Source organism: Ambystoma mexicanum, chromosome 9, assembly GCF_040938575.1.
Source record: "Ambystoma mexicanum isolate Mex_15411 chromosome 9, UKY_AmexF1_1, whole genome shotgun sequence".
In the NCBI taxonomy this organism is placed as follows: Eukaryota; Metazoa; Chordata; class Amphibia; order Caudata; family Ambystomatidae; genus Ambystoma; species Ambystoma mexicanum.
This window is the reverse complement of record NC_090931.1, coordinates 25,035,558-25,060,291: the sequence shown is the minus strand read 5'-3', so window position 1 is coordinate 25,060,291 and position 24,734 is coordinate 25,035,558. Positions and strand designations below refer to the sequence as shown.

General features: G+C 49.8%; 1 protein-coding gene across 1 annotated transcript in view; it reads right to left on the bottom strand.

Annotated features, from left to right (window-relative positions):
* The window catches only part of LOC138487621 (potassium-transporting ATPase alpha chain 2-like), a 148,026-nt gene that overhangs the window by 25,394 nt on the left and 97,898 nt on the right, over positions 1-24,734 (bottom strand). The window contains exons 9-19 of the mRNA XM_069614104.1: positions 21,542-21,740; positions 21,184-21,293; positions 20,399-20,533; positions 13,487-13,679; positions 11,021-11,196; positions 10,211-10,347; positions 9,591-9,741; positions 6,791-6,959; positions 5,891-6,045; positions 5,676-5,799; positions 4,402-4,547 (exon numbers count right to left, since the gene is read on the bottom strand). Coding sequence (XP_069470205.1) covers positions 4,402-4,547; positions 5,676-5,799; positions 5,891-6,045; positions 6,791-6,959; positions 9,591-9,741; positions 10,211-10,347; positions 11,021-11,196; positions 13,487-13,679; positions 20,399-20,533; positions 21,184-21,293; positions 21,542-21,740 — 1,695 coding nt within the window. The remainder of the gene's footprint in view (positions 1-4,401; positions 4,548-5,675; positions 5,800-5,890; positions 6,046-6,790; positions 6,960-9,590; positions 9,742-10,210; positions 10,348-11,020; positions 11,197-13,486; positions 13,680-20,398; positions 20,534-21,183; positions 21,294-21,541; positions 21,741-24,734) is intronic.

Here is a 24,734-nt window from a genome sequence, read left to right as displayed (position 1 = left end):
GGGAGTAAAGGGAGTGAGAATGCAGTGCCCTGGGAGTAAAGGGAGTGAGAATGCAGCAGTGCCCTGGGAGTAAAGGGAGTGAGAATGCAGTGCCCTGGGAGTAAAGGGAGTGAGAATGCAGTGCCCTGGGAGTAAAGGGAGTGAGACTGTGATGTCCTGGGAGTAAAGGAATGAACATGCAGTGCCCTGGTAGTAGAGGGAGTGAGAATGCAGTGCCCTGGGAGTAAAGGGAGCGAGAATGCAGTGCCCTGGGAGTAAAGGGATTGAGGATGCAGTACCCTGGGAGTAAAGGGAGTGAAACTGTGATGTCCTGGGAGTAAAGGAGTGAACATGCAGTGCCCTGGGAGTACAGGGAGTGAGAATACAGTGTCCTGGGAGTGAGAATGCAGTGCCTGGGAGTAAAGGGAGTGAGACTGTGATGTCCTGGGAGTAAAGGAGTGAACATGCAGTGCCCTGGGAGTACAGGGAGTGAGAATGCAGTGCCCTGGGAGTAAAGGGAGTGAGAATGCAGTGTCCTGGGAATAAAGGGAGTGAGACTGCAGTGTCCCGGGAGTGGGAATGCAGTGCCCTGGGAGTAAAGGGAGTGAGACTGTGATGTCCTGGGAGTAAAGGAGTGAACATACAGTGCCCTGGGAGTAGAGGGAGTGAGAATGCAGTGTCCTGGGAGTAAAGGGAGTGAGACTGCAGTGTCCCGGGAGTGAGAATGCAGTGCCCTGGGAGTAAAGGGAGTGAGATTGTGATGTCCTGGGAGTAAAGGGAGTGATAATGCAGTGTCCTGGGAGTAATGGGAGTGAAAATGCAGTGTCCTGGGATGAAAGGGAGTGAGAATGCAGTGTCCTGGGAGTAAAGGAATGAACATGCAGTGCCCTGGTAGTAGAGGGAGTGAGAATGCAGTGCCCTGGGAGTAAATGGAGTAAGAATGCAGTGCCCTGGGAGTAAAGGGAGTGAGGATGCAGTACCCTGGGAGTAAAGGGAGTGAGATTGTGATGTGCTGGGAGTAAAGGAGTGAACATGCAGTGCCCTGGGAGTACAGGGAGTGAGAATACAGTGTCCTGGGAGTGAGAATGCAGTGCCTGGGAGTAAAGGGAGTGAGACTGTGATGGCCTGGGAGTAAAGGAGTGAACATGCAGTGCCCTGGGAGTAAAGGGAGTGAGGATTCAGTGCCCTGGAAGTAAAGGGAGTGAGAATGCAGTGTCCTGGGAGTGAGAATGCAGTGCCCTGGGAGTAAAGGGAGTGAGAATGCAGTGTCCTGGAGTGAGAATGCAGTGTCCCGGGAGTGAACGGAGTGAGAATGCAGTGCCCTGGGAGTAAAGGATGAACATGTAGTGTCCTGGGAGTGAGAATGCAGTGCCCTGGGAGTAAAGGGAGTGAGACTGTGATGTCCTGGGAGTAAAGGAATGAACATGCAGTGCCCTGGTAGCAGAGGGAGTGAGAATGCAGTGCCCTGGGAGTAAAGGGAGTGAGAATGCAGTGCCCTGGGAGTAAAGGGAGTGAGGCTGCAGTACCCTGGGAGTAAAGGGAGTGAAACTGTGATGTCCTGGGAGTAAAGGAGTGAACATGCAGTGCCCTGGGAGTACAGGGAGTGAGAATACAGTGTCCTGGGAGTGAGAATGCAGTGCCTGGGAGTAAAGGGAGTGAGACTGTGATGTCCTGGGAGTAAAGGAGTGAACATGCAGTGCCCTGGGAGTACAGGGAGTGAGAATGTAGTGCCCTGGGAGTAAAGGGAGTGAGACTGTGATGTCCTGGGAGTAAAGGAGTGAACATGCAGTGCCCTGGGAGTAGAGGGAGTGAGAATGCAGTGTCCTGTGAGTAAAGGGAGTGAGACTGCAGTGTCCCGGGAGTGAGAATGCAGTGCCCTGGGAGTAAAGGAAGTGAGACTGTGATGTCCTGGGAGTAAAGGGAGTGAGAATGCAGTGTCCTGGGATTAAAGGGAGTGAGACTGTGATGTCCTGGGAGTAAAGGAATGAACATGCAGTGCCCTGGTAGTAGAGGGAGTGAGAATGCAGTGCCCTGGGAGTAAATGGAGTGAGAATGCAGTGCCCTGGGAGTAAAGGGAGTGAGGATGCAGTACCCTGGGAGTAAAGGGAGTGAGACTGTGATGTCCTGTGAGTAAAGGAGTTAACATGCAGTGCCCTGGGAGTACAGGGAGTGAGAATACAGTGTCCTAGGAGTGAGAATGCAGTGCCTGGGAGTAAAGGGAGTGAGACTGTGATGTTCTGGGAGTAAAGGAGTGAACATGCAGTGCCCTGGGAGTAAAGGGAGTGAGGATTCAGTGCCCTGGGAGTAAAGGGAGTGAGAATGCAGTGTCCTGGGAGTGAGAATGCAGTGCCCTGGGAGTAAAGGGAGTGAGAATGCAGTGTCCTGGAGTGAGAATGCAGTGTCCCGGGAGTAAACAGAGTGAGAATGCAGTGCCCTGGGAGTAAAGGATGAACATGTAGTGTCCTGGGAGTGAGAATGCAGTGCCCTGGGAGTAAAGGGAGTGAGCCTGTGATGTCCTCGGAGTAAAGGGAGTGAACATGCAGTGTCCTGGAAGTAAAGGGAGTGAGACTGTGATGTCCTGGGAGTAAAGGGAGTGAACATGCAGTTCCCTGGGAGTAAAGGGAGTGAGGATTCAGTGCCTGGGAGTAAAGGGAGTGAGAATGCAGTGTCCTGGGAGTAAAGGGAGTGAGACTGTGATGTCCTGGGAGTAAAGGGAGTGAACATGCAGTGCCCTGGGAGTACAGGGAGTGAGAATGCAGTGTCCTGGGAGTAAAGGGAGTGAGAATGCAGTGTCCTGGGAGTGAGAATTGAGTGCCATGGGAGTAAAGGGAGTGAGACTGTGATGTCCTGGGAGTAAATGAGTGCACATGCAGTGCCCTGGGAGTAAAGGAAGTGAGGATTCAGTGCCCTGGGAATAAGAGAGTGAGAATGCAGTGTCCTGGGGGTGAGAATGCAGTGCCCTGGGAGTAAAGGGAGTGAGGATGCAGTACCCAGGGAGTAAAGGAGTGAGGATGCAGTGAAATGGGAGTAAAGGGAGTGATAATGCAGTGCCCTGGGAGTAAAGGGAGTGAACATGCAGTGCCCTGGGAGTAAAGTGAGTGAACATGCAGTGGCCTAGGAGTAAAGTGAGTGAGAATGCAGTGCCCTGGGAGTAAAGTGAGTGAAAATGCAGTGCCCTCGGAGTAAAGAGAGTGATAATGCGATGCGCTGGGAGTAAAGTGAGTGAAAATGCAGTGCCCTGGGAGAAAATGGAGTGAGGATGCAGTGCCCTGGGAGTAAAGTGAGCGAGAATGTAGTTCCCTGGGAGTAAATGGAGTGAGAATGCAGTGCCCTGGGAATAAAGTGAGTGAAAATGCAGTGCGCTGGTAGTAAAGTGAGTGAGAATGCAGTGCCCTGTGCGTAAAGGGAGTGAGATTGTGATGCCCGCATGATCACCCCCTTCCATAGTCCAATGCTCGATTCGGTCTCTTAAGTCGAAGGGAACCGAGCGGTCAACCCCAGGGGATACCCCTTTGTGGGTAGTGGTATTGGGAGGGCAAGTCCTCGTGACCCCAGACTCAGTCACTATTTAAGAGACGGAACCTTTTGCCCACCTGACCTAGAAGAGGCGCATGGCAGTGACCTGAGCTGGCTGCTGGCTGCTGGCCATGCCCCTGCCCCAGTCTCTGCCGCTGGACTGACCGGCAAGGAGGGTCCTGCTGGGGTCCTGGCAGCACTGGAGAAAAGCATGCACAGATGTCCTTCTGGGCTAAGGGGTTAAAAGGGGGCGGGGGGCAGAGGAGTTTGGGTTATTAGTAGTGAAGGGCAAGGGGGGAATGCGGGAGACCTCCCGACCCCCAAATAAAATAAAATAATTCTGTTTTTCGGCAAAATGACATGAAGCCCCTACTGACGGCAGAAAGGGCAAGTGGGAGAGGGGGTGGGTCACTACTATGCACTCATATGTAGGGGGGCATCCGGGTAGCGACCTGCGGCCTAGCCCCCTGGTCAGCCCTGACACTCAGTGGAGGGGAGTCAGGGAGATGCACCTGTTCTTGTCCTATTCTGGAGTATTTATTGAGGATGTCACTAATAGTGACACGGGGAGCCCTGTTGCAGGAGGCCCGGCGCCCCCATCTCTCTCTGGCCAGACATTGGCCCCGGGAAAGTTACTAGGATGGCACGTGCTCTCTTCATGTTATCCGGGGACCCTCTGTTACTTGCTGCCCTGCCTTCCCAGCGGGGCACACAGTGTGGCACACTAGCAAGGGGTCTCTGCCATGGGTTGCAGCCTCTGCACTGAGCACTGATACAGCAATGCATACCTCTGAGGGGTTAATATGGCCACAGTGCCACCAAGCTTCTGGCATGGCGGGAGGCCAGATCTGAAGGGACCTGTTATGATACTAAAGCAGTTGCATGCAGAGTAACTCGTGCTCTCACCCATTCCTGGCCATAACTGTCCTCCAAGTCCCGATTGTTCACGTTCTCCCAGGGAACACGTATCCCGAGCAAGGTACTGGGCCAGAAGCCGTGCTCGGCATAGGCGGTGAAGTACGTCATGAACGCCCCCACTGACTGGATGATACCTGAGGAGGAAACATGCTGTGTGTTAGAAACATGCGTCAACGATTGAGAGGCTCTCCCAGCCACTCTGGACTCCACCACATTTGCCGACATCCAACGCAGGTCCAACAGACATAGAGTCGCAGCTCTGAGGGTCCCTGAGCGTAGTGCCTGCTGCGGACCCTCACTCACAGAGGGTACACAGAGGTCATCAGGCCAGCACCCTCAGGATAGGACTAAAAAAGACATATCACAATCCCCTTCCTTTCAATCCTCTCTTGGATGAGGGTCCAGCATCTCTGCGAGGCTGGGGTCACCTCCTGCTCTCCTCTTCCTCTCACTCCTCCTCTTCCTCTCACTCCTCCTCTTCCTCTGACTCCTCCTCTTCCTCTCACTCCTTCTCTTCCTCTCACTCCTCCTCTCCCTCTCACTCCTCCTCTTCCTCTTACCCCTCCTCTTCCTCTGACTCCTCCTCTTCCTCTCACTCCTCCTCTTCCTCTCACTCCTCCTCTTCCTCTCACTCCTCCTCTTCCTCTGACTCCTCCTCTTCCTCTCACTCCTTCTCTTCCTCTCACTCCTCCTCTCCCTCTCACTCCTCCTCTTCCTCTTACCCCTCCTCTTCCTCTGTCCCCTCCTCTTCCTCTCACTCCTCCTCTTCCTCTCACTCCTCCTCTTCCTCTCACTCCTCCTCTTCCTCTCACTCCTCCTCTTCCTCTGACTCCTCCTCCAGTGCATGTCCCGATACACAAACTGCTCAAGCAAATGCTCTGCGGTCCCGATTAAAGCTAGGCAGCCACCAGTGAAGGCGGTGGCACTCCAAGCCCGGAGGTCCCCCATCTTAACCCACTGGACAGCAGTGATTAATTCGCCACTGCCTTCTAATCTCTGAAAAGAGATCATATGGCTTTCCGTAAGCAGCTTCTGAGCCATGTGAGGAAGTAACCCGCTAGAGGTTTCTTTATACACAAGGTCCCCACTATTCGTAAGACTCACATCAGAGGAGCAGAAGCAAGGGGTCTTCCAACTCTACCACGCTCTTAGCAGTCCAAGGGTTCTGGGGCTCAGTGAGCCAGGATTGGAATCTCTTCGAGGTGTCCAGCTCTCGCCTGGGTCTGGGTCGCACATTCATCTAAGCCAGGCAAGGAACTTACCGATCTGTAGGTAGGCATAGACAGCAAGGTTCTGATTGACGAGCCGGTCGATGTTCTTACGACGCGGGCTCCTGTTCATGATGTCGCGCTCGGCTCTCTCATAGGCAAAGGACACCGATGGAATCTAAAAAGCAAAATAAGAAGTTCTTCCGGGTCTCAGTAGAGGGCCAGCCTCTAAACACAGGGCCCCGGCAGAAGCACAACACAATACTCACAATATCCGTGCCCAAGTCGATGAAGAGTATGGTGATGGTACCAATGGGCATTGGCACGCTAGCGATGATGTAGATGAGGAATGGGCAGAGTTCCGCAATATTCTTGGTGAGGGTGTACCCGATGGATTTCTTAATGTTGTCAAAAATGAGACGACCTGCGAACAGATGAAGTATTGTTCAACCCTGGTGTGATGTCTTTTATGCCATATATCGAAAACAGGAAGTACAGAGATGGCATGCGCCGGGGCATCAGCACCATGCCAACACACTATGGGTACAAGGAGAGAGGCTCAGAGAGGGGCATTCCCTGAGAGATCGGTGCCATGCCAACAAGGTATAGGTACAAGGAGAGAGGCTCAGAGAGGGGCATTCCCTGAGAGATCGGTGCCATGCCAACAAGGTATAGGTACAAGGAGAGAGGCTCAGAGAGGGGCATTCCCTGAGAGATCGGTGCCATGCCAACAAGGTATAGGTACAAGGAGAGAGACGCAGAGAGGGGCATTCCCAATGAGACAGGCTGGGCAGAGACAGAGCCCAGTAGGCAGAGGCAGAGTGATGGAGAGACCTTCTGACCCACCAATCTCCGACAGAGCCAGGCAGGAATTTCAGGGAAATCACTGTCAGCTTATAGGTAAAGTACTAGGCGTGCCAGGTCTTAAGAGAGGGGCATCAAGCAGAGCTCTAGGGGCAAATCCACCTGCATTAGGGAAGACTGGCTCAAGTGTGCCAGATGGGCAGGGCTATGAACATTAAGATAGATACTGCTTTAGGAGTGTGTATAGTTCCAAAGGACATATACATCGACAGATTGTGATGGTCGTGCAGCATGTCTCTGTTCTGTGACCTGCAAGCTACTAATGCACAAGGAAAGCAAGGCAAGATGATCAACCAATCAAATACCTTCTTCTACACCGGTGACAATGGAGGAAAAGTTGTCATCCAGGAGAATCATGTCCGCTGCGTTCTTGGCTGCGTCTGAGCCTGATATGCCCATGGCAATGCCAATGTCTGCTTTCTTCAGAGCCGGGGAGTCATTGACGCCATCGCCGGTCACTGCCACCACAGCGTTCTGGAAGAGGAGAGAAGTGAGTCGTGAGCGGGGCAATAGGAACACACCTGTACAGAAAGGAGTCTGCGCCTATCGGACTGATTGCAAGATGCCACTTGGAATGAGTGTCATGTTCACAAGAGATCTTGAATATTGTAAGCATGGGCGTGATGCCAACACAACCCTCTCCTACCACCTAAAAGGTCAACATACACACAGGCGTGACAAGGCATATCTTCCATGTAAACATTGGGCATCTGTCTTCCATTTCTCTTCCTTTTCTGGGTCAGAGCCTCCGTCCTCTCTTTCCATGCCCTTCCATTTGATTAGTACATGAGTCTTCACTCTCTATGCCCTTCTCTGGGTTAGATCCCCTGCCCATGCTTTCTCTGCCCTCCCCTTGGTTCAGTTTCGGTCTTCACCTTGTATGCCTTTTTCTGGGTCAGAACCTCCGCCCCTGCTTTCCCTGCCCTCCCCTTGTTTGAGACATCAACCTTCACCTTCCGTGCCTTTTTCTGGGTCTGAGAATTTCCCCCTGTGTTCTCTGCACTTCCTTTTGATTGGTCTATGCCCTTTTCTGGGTTAGATCCCCTGCCCATGCTTTCTCTGCCCTCCCCTTGGGTCAGACATCACTTTTCCATTTCCTCGGCCGGGGCTTTGATTCCATTTTCTTGTGTCTAATCCCGGGGTCAGAGTCTTGGCCTTTACACTTCGGGCTTTGCCTTTGTCTCTCATTTCAGTCTTTCCTCTGTTTCCTTCCCTTTGCTGGAGTTGCAGCCACGTTTCCTTTCCCTTCCTCTTTGGTCTCGACTTCTATCTTCTTTCTCTCGGCCCCTGCCTTGGTATCCACCTTGACCCTGTCTTTAGTAGTGGGTCTCCATCTGTTCATTGGCCTCTTCCTCAGGCTCTTCTCCCCAGGGTTTAGCTACCACACTCATCCTCTTCCTCTCTTGGGGTAAACTCTCCTGCTCACCCCCTTCTCCTCCTGATGGGAGTTCTTCTCTTCTCCTCTTTCCTTACACCACCTCCTCTCCTCCGCACTTCTCTGTTATAGTTCCGTCGTCTCCTGTCTATCCTCCACCGGTCCTGTATGACCGCCTCCCTCCTCTTCTCCTGGATCACCTCCCCTTTCCTCATCTCAGAATCCGCCTCCTTCCTCTGCACTATCCCTGCCTTTTCGCCAGACCGTACAGGATATCTTCATTCTACTCCTCTGGGGTCTTCATCTTCTTTCAGTCCTGCTCTCTTTCTCCAGCAGGTCTCAACGGTTCTGCGCCGCCAGTCTTGCTTTCATGGCTATTTTGGGAGCTGCCCTCATATAGAGCTCTGAGTGGCTGGAGTGGTGCCTCTCTCTGGCATATCATATACCAATTTCCTTGTGATAGCCATCTCTCGGGTGTGAAAAGCATTTTTGTGGGGGTGTGGAGGCCGAGGCGCTCCCCATAGACTTTCTGCGGATGAATTCATAACTGCATTTTCCCTAACCACTTGCATGTTTCCCCTCTACTAAAGAGTAGAATGATGGGAGATGTAGTCCTTGTGTTGGATGGGCCCGGAAAACTAGGGAGTATAGGCCATGTTCTCCAGCATCGTCAAAATCTTGATTAGACTTTCACCATAGTCTTCCTCCTCCGGAATCATTAGTTGACTCTCCAAGATCCATTCCAGGTTTTCCCTCTGACACAGAGGCATAGCACCTGAACTGTGGGCTTCACGACCCATGTTGAGTGACATGGCCTGGGGATATCACTGTCCCTTGGGGATATCACTGTCCCTTGGGGATATCACGGTCCCTTGTATCGCTTTGTTTGGGGACTGGGGGCATTATTGACAGGCCCGCGTGATGATGAGCACACGGTCACTCCATCACACGTCCCATTGACCGTGATGGAGAGACCCTACACCTGAATGTTATGGGATTATAATCAGGGCAGGTACACACATACCCGCTGTGCACTGATCTCCAATGCAGTCTTTCATCTCTGCAAGAGACTGTACATGATCACAACTTTAGCAGGGATCCAACAGCAGCAAGCGAAGGCCAATAGCAATCCCTCGAGGGGACAGACCTGTAGCTGGGGTCTTCTTTACTTCTCTGCAAGGATTATAGAGGATCTTGAATGTATGTAGACCTGTCTGGCGCTTAGGACTATTTACATTCGTTTTACGACTGAACATACATGTGCTTTTGAATGTCAGAATCCCAGCGTTGGGTCATTACTGCACTACATACAGAGGACATTCCCAGGAGCCAAGTCTATCTTTAGTTTACAGTGCCTAGAAGAAGTAGTGTTGTGCCACTGGTTACGCCTGCCACCTCCGCACTTGAAGGAAACGTCTTCTGACAGAGCAACACACATCCCTCTATGGGAGAGTTTACCCCATACAATTTCTTTGAAACTTTGAGAAGCAAAGGACAAAGAGCCAAAACATTTGCGATAGTAACACATATTCAGGTAGAAAGAGATTCTAATCAGTATCCAGGTGTTTGCGCACATAGAGAATGTTGCCACCGCGGCACAGTGTGGCCACCTTCCATAATAAGCACTGCTTGGAACCATACACTGTGCATGTGTCTGGCGATCTGTGCACATCATCAAGTGGGGCACTGGTTGGCAGCATGAGGGATAGGGCATTGCACTTTCCACTTACCATTCTCTGGCAACCCTCCACGATGATCAGTTTTTGCTGAGGGGAGGTGCGGGCGAAGACGATCTCCGTGTGGTGGGCCAAGATGTCATCCAACTGTTCCAAGCTCATGTCCTTCAGTTCCGCTCCGTTCACAACGGCAGCCTTCGCATCCCTGAGGAAAATGGGGAAGTGGACAAGACACAGTGAGGAAACACTCCTCCTATCTTACTCTAGCCACTCAAGAAAGCTTGGGCAATGCCATTGCTGGACTCCACATGCGTGACATGGCACTTGCAAGACCAGTTGGCAAGAAGGTGAGAAGGTTCAGGGGAAGGAGAGCTGTTTCCAGGGAGGGCTGGATGCTGAAAGAACACATACTTATTGAAATTGAGAAATGTTTGGTGAAAGGTCATATTGTGAGGGAAGTAAAACTGTATGGCAAGAGCATGAGATGCCTAAAATGAGAACATTGAGAAGGAAGAGACCAGATTGGCTTGTTTTGAAGAAGATACTGAAGGTAAAATTCTTTAATAAAGAAGGGAAGACATAGGTTGGGTATGGTCACCATGAGAATGGATGGGTGGGGCCTTGAGTTATTTCAGCCTATGGGAAGGGGGATGCAGGACACAGTGCTTGCTCACCTTTTATTTACTTTATCAATAGAAATGTTCAAGCGAGCAGCAATGTCCTCCACAGTCTCATTGCTGGCTGAAATGATTCCGACACTCTTAGCGATGGCCTTTGCTGTGATTGGATGATCCCCCGTGACCATAATGACCTGAAGGGGGTAAAGGAAATGTCACATGATGGGCCTGGGCAAGATGTAGAGAAGACACACACGTGGTGGTTGCCATGTGCGGTGCTGCCAGGTGGAGCTTATGGATGGCAGCCCACTGTGAGTGGCAGGTGAAGAGAAAAGGAGACATGGAATATCTGGTTCACCCCTGAACACCCAGGGGCGAAGAGGTGACACCTCTTCAAAACCTTGCGGAGGGGAACACATACTATGAGCTTCCCATTTCTGAACAACTCAGCAACGTGTCTAGGGTTAGGCACGAACATGATTTAAGTTGGGAAAATTCGATTGTAACAGGTCAGGCCATGACTGATCCATAAGTTAGTGGTCAAGCCCATTAATAGGTGTCAATGGTATATCGGACAGATGTGAGTATGGAAAGCTTGCAATGACGCGGGCATGCAATATTAGAGCCCACTGTTGGTCTTCCAATCTGGTCGCAATGGGTTTTCTTTGCCAATCACTTGAAATCATTCTTACCATCCATGCGACAATGTTCGCTATTGACTGTGACCTAAAGGAGTCTCCAAACCATGTGTTCCATTTTTGGGATATTGTAGAAAGGTCTTCTTTCAGAAGTGGGGATTATGAAGACGCAACAATTGCTGGCTAAGCCATAAAGATCTCCCACCAGGAGCGGCAGAGCTGTCCATACCTTGATTCCCGCACTGCGGCATTTAGCGATGGCATCTGGGACGGTGGAGCGTGGTGGATCAATCATGGACATGAGCCCTACAAAGCAAAGGCCCGAGGTAGGGAAGTTCATGGTGTCCGTATCAAAAGGATATGTGTCCGGGAACTCATCTTCGGGCAGGTAGAGGTGGCAGAAACCTTGCAATAGAAGGGGAAAGCCGATTAGTGAGTGATCCAACATGAAGAAGAGTATAGGATTATCTTGCATTGACTTGAGATTGTCCTGTCCGATCATTTCCCTTTCATTCTCCCCCATTCTTCTATTTCATGCTTCAGTAGTCATGTGCTCTCTTATTAGCATGTAAACTACATGTCATAGGTCAGGAAAGGCAGACGCGCTGGGTGCAGTCAGCTTAGATATCATACACTTTTCTAGGAGAGGCTGCAATATGACGTGACCACTAAGGGTACTGCCCTTACCATAATATATGAGACCCAAGATATAGTGAACATGAGTACAAGAATGCAATGTGTGATAGCATGTTCACATTGCACAAAATGGATACACAAATACAGCATCAACACTGCAGGACATACACTAAACACACACACACACACACTCGCACGTTCACACGCATGCACACATGCAAGCACACATAGATACAGACCAACACTTACACGCACACGTGTATGTGCACACACGCACAGAAACACACATGCACAAACATGCACACCCACAGATACATGTACACACATGCACACATGTAGAGGAGCAGCTACATGCCTCTGCAGGAAATCCCACCCTCTACCTCCTATATGTTGGAAGCATGAGACTGTGCAATGTTTGACACTAGCAGTTGTGCCAATACCGCAGAAAATCTTTCAAAAAAGATATCCACTGAGGAAACCCTATCGAATGTATCCGCGAAGAGACGACAATCTGACAGAGGAACTCCCTGAAGGGATATGCAAAGGAGAAAAAGGGAGAAGCTAGTGACGTTACAAGAGACAAGCGTGACGTCCTGAGAATAATGGCTGAAGAGAATGCATAGACCTTACAGAACCTGATGAAGAACTGAAGAAACAAGTAAACTTCCGTATGCGTAGAGAAGATTGCACATGTGCAAAGTGCTTCAGAAAAACAACCATTCAATAATTGTACAGACTCTAAAACGCAAGTAGACCAAAACATCATAGAAGCTGGCTATATGTAGTGAATAGACCTCAGGTGAAGCCACCATTGTATAGAAGCTGGACATCAGTGTCATAAATTCAAGTAAGCCAGGACCCACAGAGAAGAAAAGCCGAGAACTGTGTCGCAACAATAATAAGCTGATACTGTGGAACCCCCTGGTGTGGCTGTCTGGCCTGGCATCAAAACTGAAGCATCCAAGGTCAGTTATCTATTCTTGAAGCAGGGAATGTGCGAAGGATGAGTCATCCCTTATTAAGAGACAAAGAATGAACACCAAGTGTGTGACGTTTTATTCGTTTAAGACATTTAAATACTGCAGAATAGACCAAATCGTGGTCTCCTGTCATGTGAGCCAAGGATAAAAATAGAGTTGAGCTTGGAGTCCTAGAACAACGATAGTGAGTGCCTGTACTCCCATATATTCTCGCAGACAAGGATACTTTGCAAGGCCAAGTTCAAAGACAATCATCATGGCAGAAGGCATGGGAGATGTTGGGCTGATTGGGTGGGGAGGTAAATTAAAGTCCACCTCCTGGCACCTGGATCTGAGCTTACATGCTGCTAAGTGAACCGAATGTTCCAGACATGGCAAAAGCATGCTGACCAATTGTAAAGGGGCGTATAACGAAGGGCCTTATATTTTGAAAAACAATGATAAACCGTGTGCTTAATAGTGTTGGAGATGACATGTTTTAGAGGTAGGCATAAGTTGTCCACCTAACAGAAGGGCAGCCAATCACAGTCCTAGTCCTTATAGAAAGTGTACTTAGATGTTCCCCTTGAACCAATTATAATCGCTTGTAGGTTTTTCTTATTTGCCACGTAGGATGGCGTCACCTCTGACATATTTTTAGTATAAAGTCAATGTTTAATAAGAAAATTAATGAGAGCTGAGTGAACGTCCATTGATGTCTGTTGTAACCTCCCTGTTTTAGATGGTTGTTACTAAAACAGCAACCTTTGCCATCTTCCTGAGTTGGTTCGATTATTTGGACTCAGAGTTATTCTGTGAACCCATCCATTGCATGTACGTTACTAAAGAAGCATAAGTTCACACACATATGCACACACACAGACACACGTTCTACAAGCCATTTTCAACTATCCTTTTGTATCACAGAGGGATCGCCCATGCATTGCTTGATATCACTGGAGCCAACGCTGGCCCGTTCTGTTCAGTGCAATGCGTGAGGGTGTCAGTGAGCAGGCCTTTACAGTGAAATAGCTCATGACGTGCACGTTTGCAGATGGAGCATTGTGCACAGTTCCTCGTGGCATTACTCAGGTACTCACCAAGTACTCTCTCTCCCAAGCCTCCAAGCTCCATGTAGGCGGTTTGGAATGCGTCCTTCATTTCCTCGTCCAAGGGGAGCTCCTGACCACCCATCAAGATTGTGCTGCATCGGTCCAAGATCCGCTCCGGGGCCCCTTTCATCACCATCAGAAAGCGCTTATCATTGGGGTCTCCCTGGTCGTGTATGGAGAGCTGCGGGTCGCAACATGAAGAGGATTACAACACTTCTAGAGGAATCTATTGAGGCTTTTCTGCACATATACTGGGCGCAATATGGCATCAAGATGCCTCGTCAAGGTGAAGGCTGCGCTTTGCAAATCCTGTTACCAATGTACTAAATCTTGGAAGAAATGCAGAGCAGCGTTAAGTGGCTCTAGGGTCCCTTCCTCAGGACATGGTGCATCTTCCATTGCCTGACTCATCTCTAGAGTTCAAGTGCCAGGTCACTGCACCTGCAGTGCTCCCCCATGCACTGGTGTATAAGAAATAGACTGTCAACGATCAGGAGATGTTCTCGTGCGCAGGTTAAAAGAAGGAGCAGCCGGTCAATGTGACTTTCATGCAGGGATGAAGACAGGAACAGACGATACCATCTGCAGGTCCTGTATACCCCAAGAAAGAAAGCTTTATTGTGGTTGTCATGTAAAGACTCTCCTTGGCTCATGGATACACCCGTGCATGTCTGGTCCAATCATATTGTCAACAACTTTGTACACAAGGTACTGCTCAGTGCGGCTCATTGCTATGGGTGGTGCACCAACTCCCCATCGCTTGAGTTGCATGCAGGACTGTGGGACTGTGTTGCCTGCCTCTGAGAGGGGTGTGTACCTCTGCCAAGATTTTTCTTGTTTGTTTTTATGCAGAGCCTAAACAGCTCCACAAGAAACCTAGTGAGCAATAATGAAAGGCAGTAGGGTGGTGGAAGGATGGCCCCACCACCTCTAATTATTGTGCTAACAAAGTGCACGCGCTGATTGTGAGGATGAGTCCTTTCCTGTCAGTCAGGCAGTAGGGACGGCCCGTCCGTTACTCTGTGACGCCATAGCATGTGCGCAGAGTGACAGTAGGTAAGGAAAATTATTTGATGTATTATGCCAATGAAATGTCTCTGAATGCATGTATGTGTGCGTGTATGGGTGCGGGCATGTGTGCATATATGTGTTTGTGTATAGTAGCATGCATGTGTGCATGTGTGGGTGCATGCATGTGTGCATGTATGGGTGCGTGCATGTGTGCCTGTATGGGCACGTGCATGTTTGTGTGTATGTGCATGTATGTGTGCATGCATGTGTGCGTGTATGGGTGCGTGCATGTGTGCATGTATGGGTGCATGTATGTGTGCGTATATGGGTGCATATATGTGTGTGTGTGTATGGGTGCATGGATGTGTGCGTGTATGGGTGTGTGTGTGTGTGCATGTATGTGTGCGTGTATGGGTGTGTGCATTTGTGCATGTATGGGTGCATGTATGTGGGCATGGTATGAGTGCGTGGATGTGTGCATGTATGTGTGTGTGTATGGGTGCATGTATGTGTGTGTTTATGGGTGAGTGCATGTGTGTATGTATGGGAGCATTTATGTATGTGTGTGTATGGGTGCGTGGATGTGTGCGTGTATGTGTGTGTGTATGTTGTTTTTTATGTATGCGTGGATGCAAGGAGTTGGTTGATGTATGAATTGCATGTTGTATGAGAGCGGGTGTGAAGGGGGTGGGGCCACTAAATGTAGGGCCGGGGACTGCTGGCGCATGGCATTCCTTTTAGCTTTACCCTTAATGAACAGTAAAGATCCTTTAAATGCTCTGGGGCACTGTTGCTGGCTTCCATCTGCTAAGGTTCTGCGTGTGCTACCAAACAAACCCAATTGCAAACTGTGTGGCTTTTTACCAAATTTTTCACAGAAAGTACTTTACAATGCACCATTTTAAGCATTTATTTAAAAAGTGTTTTTACCACTGTGACTTCTCGAGAGGACAAAGCTGCAAAGCAGTGCCAGTGTGGGATAATTTCCAATCCGAACATATCGAAGAACCGAGATGTTGACTATTGGTTTTCCTGGCAGGGGCTGGTGCCAGAATGTGCAACATATAGGGACTTTCACGAAATTGGACTTTCCTGGGGGGTGCTCGGGCCCCGCAGCACCCAGGTACTCAGCACCCCTGTCGAAGACTCACCACTGTAGGTTCTTAAACTACAATCGGGCCGTCGAGGTTTCTCAAGGATTATTGCCCATAACGCCACACATACTGAGTTCCCACTTCATCCCATTTCCTTTGCAAAAATATATTCAATTTCAATATAGCTTAAAGTGCATTTCGTCCGAGAAATTAGCAAAATAGTGAAACCGTCTGATTCATGTTTGGTCATACAAACATTCTATGTCAAGACAAAAACAACATTTCTTTTAAAACTACAGTGCCCTATAGTCCTTTCCCATTTCTGTAGATCTTCACAACTTCCTGTCTCTGCAACCTCCTACCCACTTCCTGTCTATGGCCCTTCTTCGTCTTTATAAGTACTATATAAACTGAAGAGCGTGTATTTGAGTGAATTTAATGCATTGCTTGTGATTATGCAGCTGTTTTCCACTGTCTGCCTAACAGCGCGTGATTGTGGGTCACGCGATGGAATAGCAGCAGTAAGGTTTTTATATCTGTTCGTGTGCAGGAGCATAGCCCGTGCATCTGTCCATTTGGACCATAGTACAGTACATTCTCATTCCTCTGTTCCCCCAGTAAAGTGCAGAGTGAGTCTTGTCTTGTTTTGGCATTAAAGGGCCGCAGATTTATTTCCACAACTTCATAAAAAAACACACTGCACACATTATTGGAAATAGCTCTGAAGATGCAGCGACTGCGCCATGTCCAACAAGCTGCTGCCCCCTTTCCTTCCAAAAGTCCACTGTAGGCCCAACTCTCCCAACCCTTCGCGCCTAAGCCTCGCCTGCCCCTGCAGGTGTTCCTGGGTGGGGAGAGCGCTTTTTCTTTGGAGGAAGCTGAGCCCTTATTGTTACCACCAGACCCCTGTGCCGCTTAGGCTTCCAAGAGGCGCTGGTCTGAGAAGAGCGAAAACCCTTTCTGGCTTTCTCCTGGCTCATCCGGAGTCTGTCCCTTGTGCTTTGTTGCCCAAACACCGCCACATCGCCTGCGACGTTGCCAACCAGGCTTGCCCAAACTCTGCCCTGTTTTTAGGGTGGGTGGGTTCCAAACAAAATCCTTCCTTGTAATACAGGTGGGCGTTGCTATGCAGGAGCTGGATGCTTCCTGCAATAAGGAGGCTGCCCGTTATACAGGGACATCCTTGCCCCTTTTCTTTGTTGCCCTTTGCAAGCTTTTTGGCATTTTGCCGTGCTTCGGCCAGCCCCTCCCCCTTACCCGGGGGGGAGGGAGGAGGACAATCCTGCACAGGTTTTAGGGGTGCCTCCTCCATTTTCTTTTGTCCTTCAGTCGTCACTGGCCTAGCATTTCACTTAAGCACACTGTGTGCACTGAGCGCAACCAGTCCATCGGACCACACATCCTGTTATTCGCCCAGCACTGGAGATTAGCACTGCATGCTGAGGGTGCCGAGCAGGACCCATGCTCGTTTCAAGGCACGCCCGGGGACCCAATCGGTTGTAGTCGGCAATAGTGATGAGAGATAATCGGAGCGGCATCAACCGCCTCCCTGCCATGAAACGAGCACTTCAGTCTGCTAGTCCAGGCAGCGGCACACAGAACCAGAATATAATCCCACTGATTCAGTACCAACCATGTCGGAATTGGACTGGAGCGAGGAGGAACAAGCAGAGAGTGACCTGACGCTCTATTTTAAAAACGTTCTTGGTGAGTCCTTGGTGCAAGCAGGGGCACAAGGGGTCAGAACACCACAAGAAAGACTGGCCACCCTAGAAACTATCCTGGGGAAGGGAGCTAAAAGTATCCAGAAAAGTACCCAAAGCACCTCTGCAAAGACTGCCGCTCAAGAGAGGTGCCTACAGGGAGTAACTCGGCCCAGAAGAAGAAGCCCTCTTCTGCTCCCCGGGCCATCACTACGGGTCTGAACACAATGTCCCAGAGGCTGCTGACGCCTTCGGAAAGGTAAAGGACGCATTCCTTCAGCGGTCAGGGATGCCAAGATTCCTGAAACCCCATTCCAGGGCAAGATAATAGGGGCGACACAGATGGGGACACAGCGGAGAGTCGCCTGATACAACAGCTTCCTCGAAAGGAGAGGACCATAAGCTGAAGGAGGATCTACCAGTCCCCATGGGTGGCAAGAAATCCAGGAAGAAGAAAAATCTGGAGGTCTCAGACACAGAGTATCAGACAGGTTTGATCTGGACGAGATCAGGAACCCCGAGTCCTCAGACTGGCAGCCATCACTGAGGGTGGCCAAGTAAATGGCCCAGAGGATTAGGAAGCCCCTAGACAAGGACATCAGGATAAGTATAAGGGTGGAATGCCCTCAGCCGGATCTGATGGGCGAGGTGGCCAAAACCCCCAATTAGACCAACAAAATGATCACTTTCATCCAAAAAAACATTGAAAGACCATTGAAAGGGTAAGGTTAGGTCCTCAAAGAGTTGCCAGGAGAAACTGCTGAACCACACAGGGCCTATAGCGAAAATTATGCACCTGACTGAACGCACCAGGGTTACAGGCAAAGAGGTCGACCCGGATATCCTAGCGAACTGGGCCCAGTGGGCAGCAGGCTTCCTGGGAAATGCCAACTGCATGATTTCCTCAGAGAGACGGAGTGGCCTCCTCCTTAAGATCGACGCCAAGTTGAGCACTCTCACCTGCTACGAAGTCCGTGAAGCAGCCAAGGCTCCTGTTCGGTGAGGCATTCGGGAAGGGGATGGGGAGATTTGTCGGCACATAGACCTCTTTACAGAAAGCTCAAGCCTTGGTCAAGAAGATCTTTCCGGGCAGAGTTTTTGTCAGGACCGTTTGTTACAAGGGTCAATTGACCAGTCGCTTTCCATCATTCCGAAGACGCCAGAGTGCTGGGGCCCAGCACTGGGAAGCGTGGCATCAAGGTTCCATCTTCCCAACAAGAGGAAGGTTCTTCAGGGGCTCCAGCGGAGCAACCCCAGGTGAGAGAATGCCTTGTGAAATATCCTCCATTAGGGGGTAGAACAATGCAATTTTTATTAAATTGGCGCAAGCTCTCCAGCAATGCATGGGTTTTGCAGACAGCCTAAGGTTTTCTTCTTGAGTTCATACAAACCCCGATCCAGGCAGCAAGGCCATGCCCCATTCACATGTTGCATGCAGAGTGGAAGCTGCTACAGAGCTAGCTAGCTCAACTTGAAGCAAAAGGGACCATAGTACGATGCCCCAAATTTGTGAGCAACGTGTTTCCAGTGCACAGGAAAGAGAAGGGTCGCCCAGTGATAAACCTGAAGGACCTGAATGGGTGGGTGACCTACGGGAACTGAGCGGAAGGGTGACCTCCAGCGGTAGTGTGGGCATCCCAGTTGCTAAGTGACATTGTGGCCATGCCCCCTCTTGACTCAGCCAATCCATCAGCTTGGACAGTGAGATAACAACCGGCCTGGGCGAAGTCCAGGTGAAGTCAGGCAAAGTCTGCCTGTGCAGTCTGCGGCTGTCCACGGATGGAGGCAGTTTGTTTGGCGTATTTCTTTTCCTACCATCTGTGCTGTTACACTCTTCATGCGGCCCTCATGATCTTCCGCAGCAGCACTTCCAGCATACTCATCTGCTGGTTATTACAAGTTTGCCATCTCAGTGTCTTCGTTGCTATTCCTCCTCCATACTGTGCCTTCAACTTCTGCACACATTATTTCTATGCAGCCTGCAGCTTTTACACATTTCTCTGATGGCTCCTGGCCCCTTCTACTCACCCTCCATTTGCTATTCTTGGGTGCTTGCAATTAATTCACCTGTGGCTTTACATTTAGACCAACCCACTTGCAAAAGCCACCTTACTTGAGGGTGACAACGCGAAAATCACAGGAGGCTCAGGAACTAGACGAAGAAAGTCACTGTACCAGGACCATGCTCAAGGTAACGAAGGCGACCCTTCCACTGGAGGATGACAAAACCTAGAACTCTCTGGCCCTCAACATTCAAATGCAAGACTTTCAGGAGACAACTACAAAGCTACGTATCCTGCCTTGGCACACAAACAAATGTCCAGGAGATAGATAGATATACGTATAATATATTCTCCCCCCTCCCTCCCTCCATCCCTCCATCCCTCCCTCGCTCCCTCCCTCTCTCCATCTCTCCTTCCCTCTCTCCCTCCCTCCCTCCCTCCCTCACTACCTCCCTCCCTCCATCTCTCCCTTCCTTCCTCCATCCCTTCCTTCCTCCATCCCTCACTCCCTCCCTCCCTCCCTCCTTCCCTCCTTCCCTCCCTCCTTCCCTCTCTCCATCTCTCCCTTCCTTCCTCCATCCCTTCCTTCCTCCATCCCTCACTCCCTCCCTCCCTCCCTTCCTTCCTCCATCCCTCACTCCCTCCCTCCCCCCTCCCTCCATCCCTCCCTCTCTCCCTCCTTCCCTCTCTCCATCCCTCCCTCCCTCCCTCCTGTGTTTGGCTGGCCAGCCAGCAGCATGTCAAAAGGTGGAGTAGACTGAACCGGAAGGGCCCCTGTCCGCGAACCCGGACATATTAACCCGTGTCAAGCCCTGCTGTGAATGCAACCACTGAGGCGTGCCTTTCAACATGCTCATTGGTAGCTGATCAAAGTGCCAAGAAGCAAGATGCTTGGCACGTTAAGTGCGGTGGGCGAAGAAAGGGATGTAGTCATTAACAGAATTACATAAATAGTAGCAGAGAAGTTGGCCACATACATTGCACCTCAATATAGCGCTTGGTGACCAGGGAGGGGGAAAAGAGTCAGTCAGAATGAAAGAAGGACTAGCGCAAGGGAATGCTCAGGGGGCAGCGCGCCGGCTTCTTTACCTGGAACTTGTTGGTGGAGTTGAAAGGAACTTCTGAGACTTTTCTGTACTTGTTCCGGATGCTCATCACATCCTCTGTGACCACTTCCGAAAACTTCAGCAGGGCAGTTTCTGAAGCATCACCAACCACAATGCGCTTATGAAAGGAGAGAGAGAAAGGATTTTGACACCAGCGCCTGAGGAATTCAGGGAGCAATGAAAGCCAACCGAAGAAAGACAGTGCTGAAGAAATCAAATCCAGACGAGCAGGAAGAACCCCCCCCCCCACCCCCACTCCCCAGGACAGGTTCAGCCATTCCACAGGGCTGTGAATGGGACTCCCCTCGCCCATATTCCCCCATGCAGACAGTGTCTCAATGGATGCCATGCCTGTGCCAGAGGGGTGGGTCACGCACAGAGACACCTTGACCCCCAACACCAGCTAAGGAGCAAACACCCTCTCTTTGCTCAACATTCTCCCCATTCCTGCTCCTCGGCCCTCATGTTGGTCTTCACATGCCCCAGTAAGTACTGGCCCCCCAGGCTATGCAAAGTGCATCACTTGTCTGCAGAATTACAGGAGGCGCACTTACTTGCCATGACACCACAGTGTTTTCTCTTACTGTGATGTGGCATGGTACTAACGGGAGGAGGGATTGGCCAAGGGGATGCCAGGGGTGCAGACATAATGCATGGGCCAGATTGGCACACACAGACTGCATGCAGGCACATGAATCTATGTCATTGCCCTGTGGGTGTACATCATGTATGAGGTGGGCACGTGCAAGCAGAAGGTGGTCCTCGTACCTTCATAACTGGCACGCCGTCTTGGCCTGGTTTGAACTCCGCTCGGTTGCAAAGGGAAGCGATTCTGCACAGAGCTGTCCACGTTTCAGAGCTTTGCTCAAAGGAGTGATCTGGATGGGGAAGGAACATTGAAGCTCTGTAATGGCTGGTGGTCACATATAGACAACATTCTGAGAGATTCCAGGGACACAAGGCTGGCTTCTTCAAGTCTCCACCACCAATGCATTGCTTTGCAGGATATAGGCCATTAAACAAATGCATGTGAACAGGAGCGCGAGGCGACCACAGGTCTGCATTAGGGAAGGGTCAGGAGTTCTAATCTTTGGCCTAAGGATATCCTGAGGAGCGAGATGCTTACATGCTTGTTCTTCACTGGTGTCGGCTGAGTGAATATGGTTGTCAAACCAGAGGTGGGCGACCGTCATTCGGTTCTGGGTGAGTGTTCCCGTCTTGTCCGAGCAGATGACAGAGGTGGAGCCCAGGGTCTCCACTGCCTCCAGGTTCTTCACAAGGCAGTTTTTCTTTGCCATCCGCTTCGCCGTCAGTGAGAGTGTTACCTAAGAAAGGGAGGCAGGAAAACCAGGATTAGACAGGAGCCGATCACTGACTGATGCCCCCCCCTCACTACCGATGAAACGGGGGCAGGGGGTTTAATCTAAGTAGTTCTTTGGTAAATAACCCAACGTGGCTTCTTTGCATGTCCAGTACCTGGTAAGAACTTGGCATTATGTATCTCATGGACATTGGTACAGTCATGAGCTGTGGAGACAGAGCTACATAAATAACATCATTACTCGATGAATGGAAAGCTATTGGACAAGCGTTCCGTTTGTATCTGGGAACGGCACCAATGAACGTGTCTCGTGCCTTCGGGAATCCCTGGTCCAGAAGCTTCATCCCTCTCCCCTCCCCTTCCCCTGCCAGCCCACAATGCATCTACTGGGAGGGGAACAGGCAGGGGAGTTGCTAGGTCTGGAAAAGACCCGGGGCTAAGCTGATGTCGGCACTGTTGGGACTGGGGGCTAGCTAGTCTTTTGGCTGTAGCTCCTGAGATTCTAGCCGGGGCTACAACCAAAAGATCAGGGGCTATAGCCCCCTTAGCCCCCCCCCCAGCAACGCCCCTGGGAACAGGAGAGCGTGCATAGGGCTGGCCCCCACTCTCTGTAATGCCGCACTGTTCCTTCAGCATACAATGTTAACATACAGTGTATTCGTTCTTGCAAGCTATGCAACTTCGTACAACATTGGCTGGCGACGTCCTGATGCCTCTCTAGCTTGTGTGATGTTTGCAACGGCATTCTGTGATGAACAGAGAGCGTTCCGCCTGCTGGCCTCCAAGACACACACAGGCCTTCAGACACCGGGGGTCCAGCCGTGGCTTCTCCACTTACTGCAGAGAAACACCAGTGTCCATGAGAGGGGGGCTGGCCCTGGGGCACACTTTCTCTACAGAGAGATCTGACAGGCTAGTCGGGGTTCAGTGGCTCTTCAGAGGGGTCCTTTTGGTGGGGGTCCACTGCTGCTGTGAGTCAATTGCTGTTTTAAATCCCTGAGGGCAGTGACTATGTTATTTGGTCGGTCTCGTCCCAATCTTAGGAGTTTGACCTCATATTGTTAGGCCTGTCTGGAGGGTGCAATTTGCTGCATGTATGGGTTGTCCCGCAATTTCTATGCTGATGACGCCCAACTACTTCTATCTTTTTCTTAATTCCCCTATACTCTCCATGATGCGCTAACTTCTGCTCTTCTGGCTATTGGTCATTGTCTTCTTCTGAATTCTGCTAAGACTGAAGTTCTTTTGCTCCTACTATTCCTTCCCCTATTCTTACTGATTCTATTTCTTTCCCCCCTCCTCTGCTTTCTATTTCTTCATCTGCCCGTAACCTTCTTTTTCTTTTCATGTTTCTCTATTGTCACGTTCTTGTCGGGAGCATCTGTACAATATCCATAAAGCAAGACCTTTCCTCACTTTAAATGCTGCTAAACAATTAATGTCCTCCCTTATCTTTTCTCTGCTTTTCTACTGTTCTTCTAGTCTCTTTGGTCTTCCTGCTTCCCATTTTGCTCCTCTTAAATCAATCTTCAACTGTTCTATGTATCTTCTCTGCTCTCATGCGCCTCTGGATTTGATTTCTTCAGCACTGTCTTTCTTCGGTTGGCTTTCATTTCATACTCATCTTAAATTTAATTTTCTTTGTATGGTCTCTTTCCCACTTTTTTTCCTGCTCTTGTGTCTTTTTATTCTCCTTCTCGTTCTCAGTCTGTTTTTCTTTTACCTGTTTCTCACCCACCTTGTGCTTAATCTCGTTTTCTTTTAACGGTTGCTCTCCCACCATGTGCTCAATCTATTTTTTCTTTCAACTGTTGCTTGCCCTTCTTGTGCTCAGTTTCTTTTAACTGTTGCTCACCTACCTTGTGCTCAATCTCTTTTTCTTTTAAAATGTTGCTTGCCCACCTTGTGCTCAATCTCTTTTTCTTTTAACTGTTGCTCACCCACCTTGTGCTCAATCTCTTTTTCTTTTAACTGTTGCTCACCCACCTTGTGCTCAATCTTATTTTCTTTTAACTGTTGCTCACCCACCTTGTGCTCAATCTCTTTTTCACTCATTTTCTCTACTTGCTCTTTGCATTGGAACATGCTCTCACTTTCTCTTCGCTCTATTTTTTCGTATTCAGTTTTTCGTGCTGCTCTTAAAACTCTTCTCTCTTAATCCTTTGGCAATCGTCATTGTGTTTATTCCTTAATTGAACTGTGATGTGATGATTTGAACAGCACTTTAGCACATAACACTTAATAAATACAAATACAAAATACATTGTTTTGAAATATATCGGTTGCATAAAAACCGATATAAAACCGAGGTCAAAGTTCTATTTACAAGAGTAGCCTGGCAATTGGGTACTTATTTATGTTGGCAGTGGACTTCCTGCGCCCCCTAATATAATAAGTGTTTCTTTGGTGTTATTTTCTCCTGATTATATGTGCCACGGACATGTTTTGAACATGGAAGCAAGTGTCTGTAAATCTCTTGTTGAGAAGCAGATAAACATTCTATCCAGCGTTGCTTTCTAAAGCCAGCAGAAATGTCCAAAGAACAAATGGGGGAACAGTAGGAGGAGCTGTTTAATGACTTGTGTTCTGGGCGAGTTAGAAAGGAACATGGATGAAGAAGACCCAAAGACTCCACAGTGCCAGATCACGTGACTCCCAGGAATATAGTTGCTGCGCGAACACAACTGCAGGTCAACCAGGCTCCTGTACCCCCCTAACCTCAGTCCCCTGACTGTGACCATATAGAAGCCCTTTCTCCATGCCATTCCAAGTGCACCCATGTAATTGCACCTATTAATGCACCCCTTGTTGTACAGAGTTACGTAGTTTCGCATGCAGGCATACATAACAGCCCGCTGCTGAATTCCTTTCACTCTTTTATCAGATGAAACTATTATTGAATCCACATGAAGCATTGTACACAGTGCTAGCAAGACAGGCCTCATTGCTGCTTCACCCCCCACCCGTGCTTGCGGGGGGGGGCTTGGCCATTAATAGC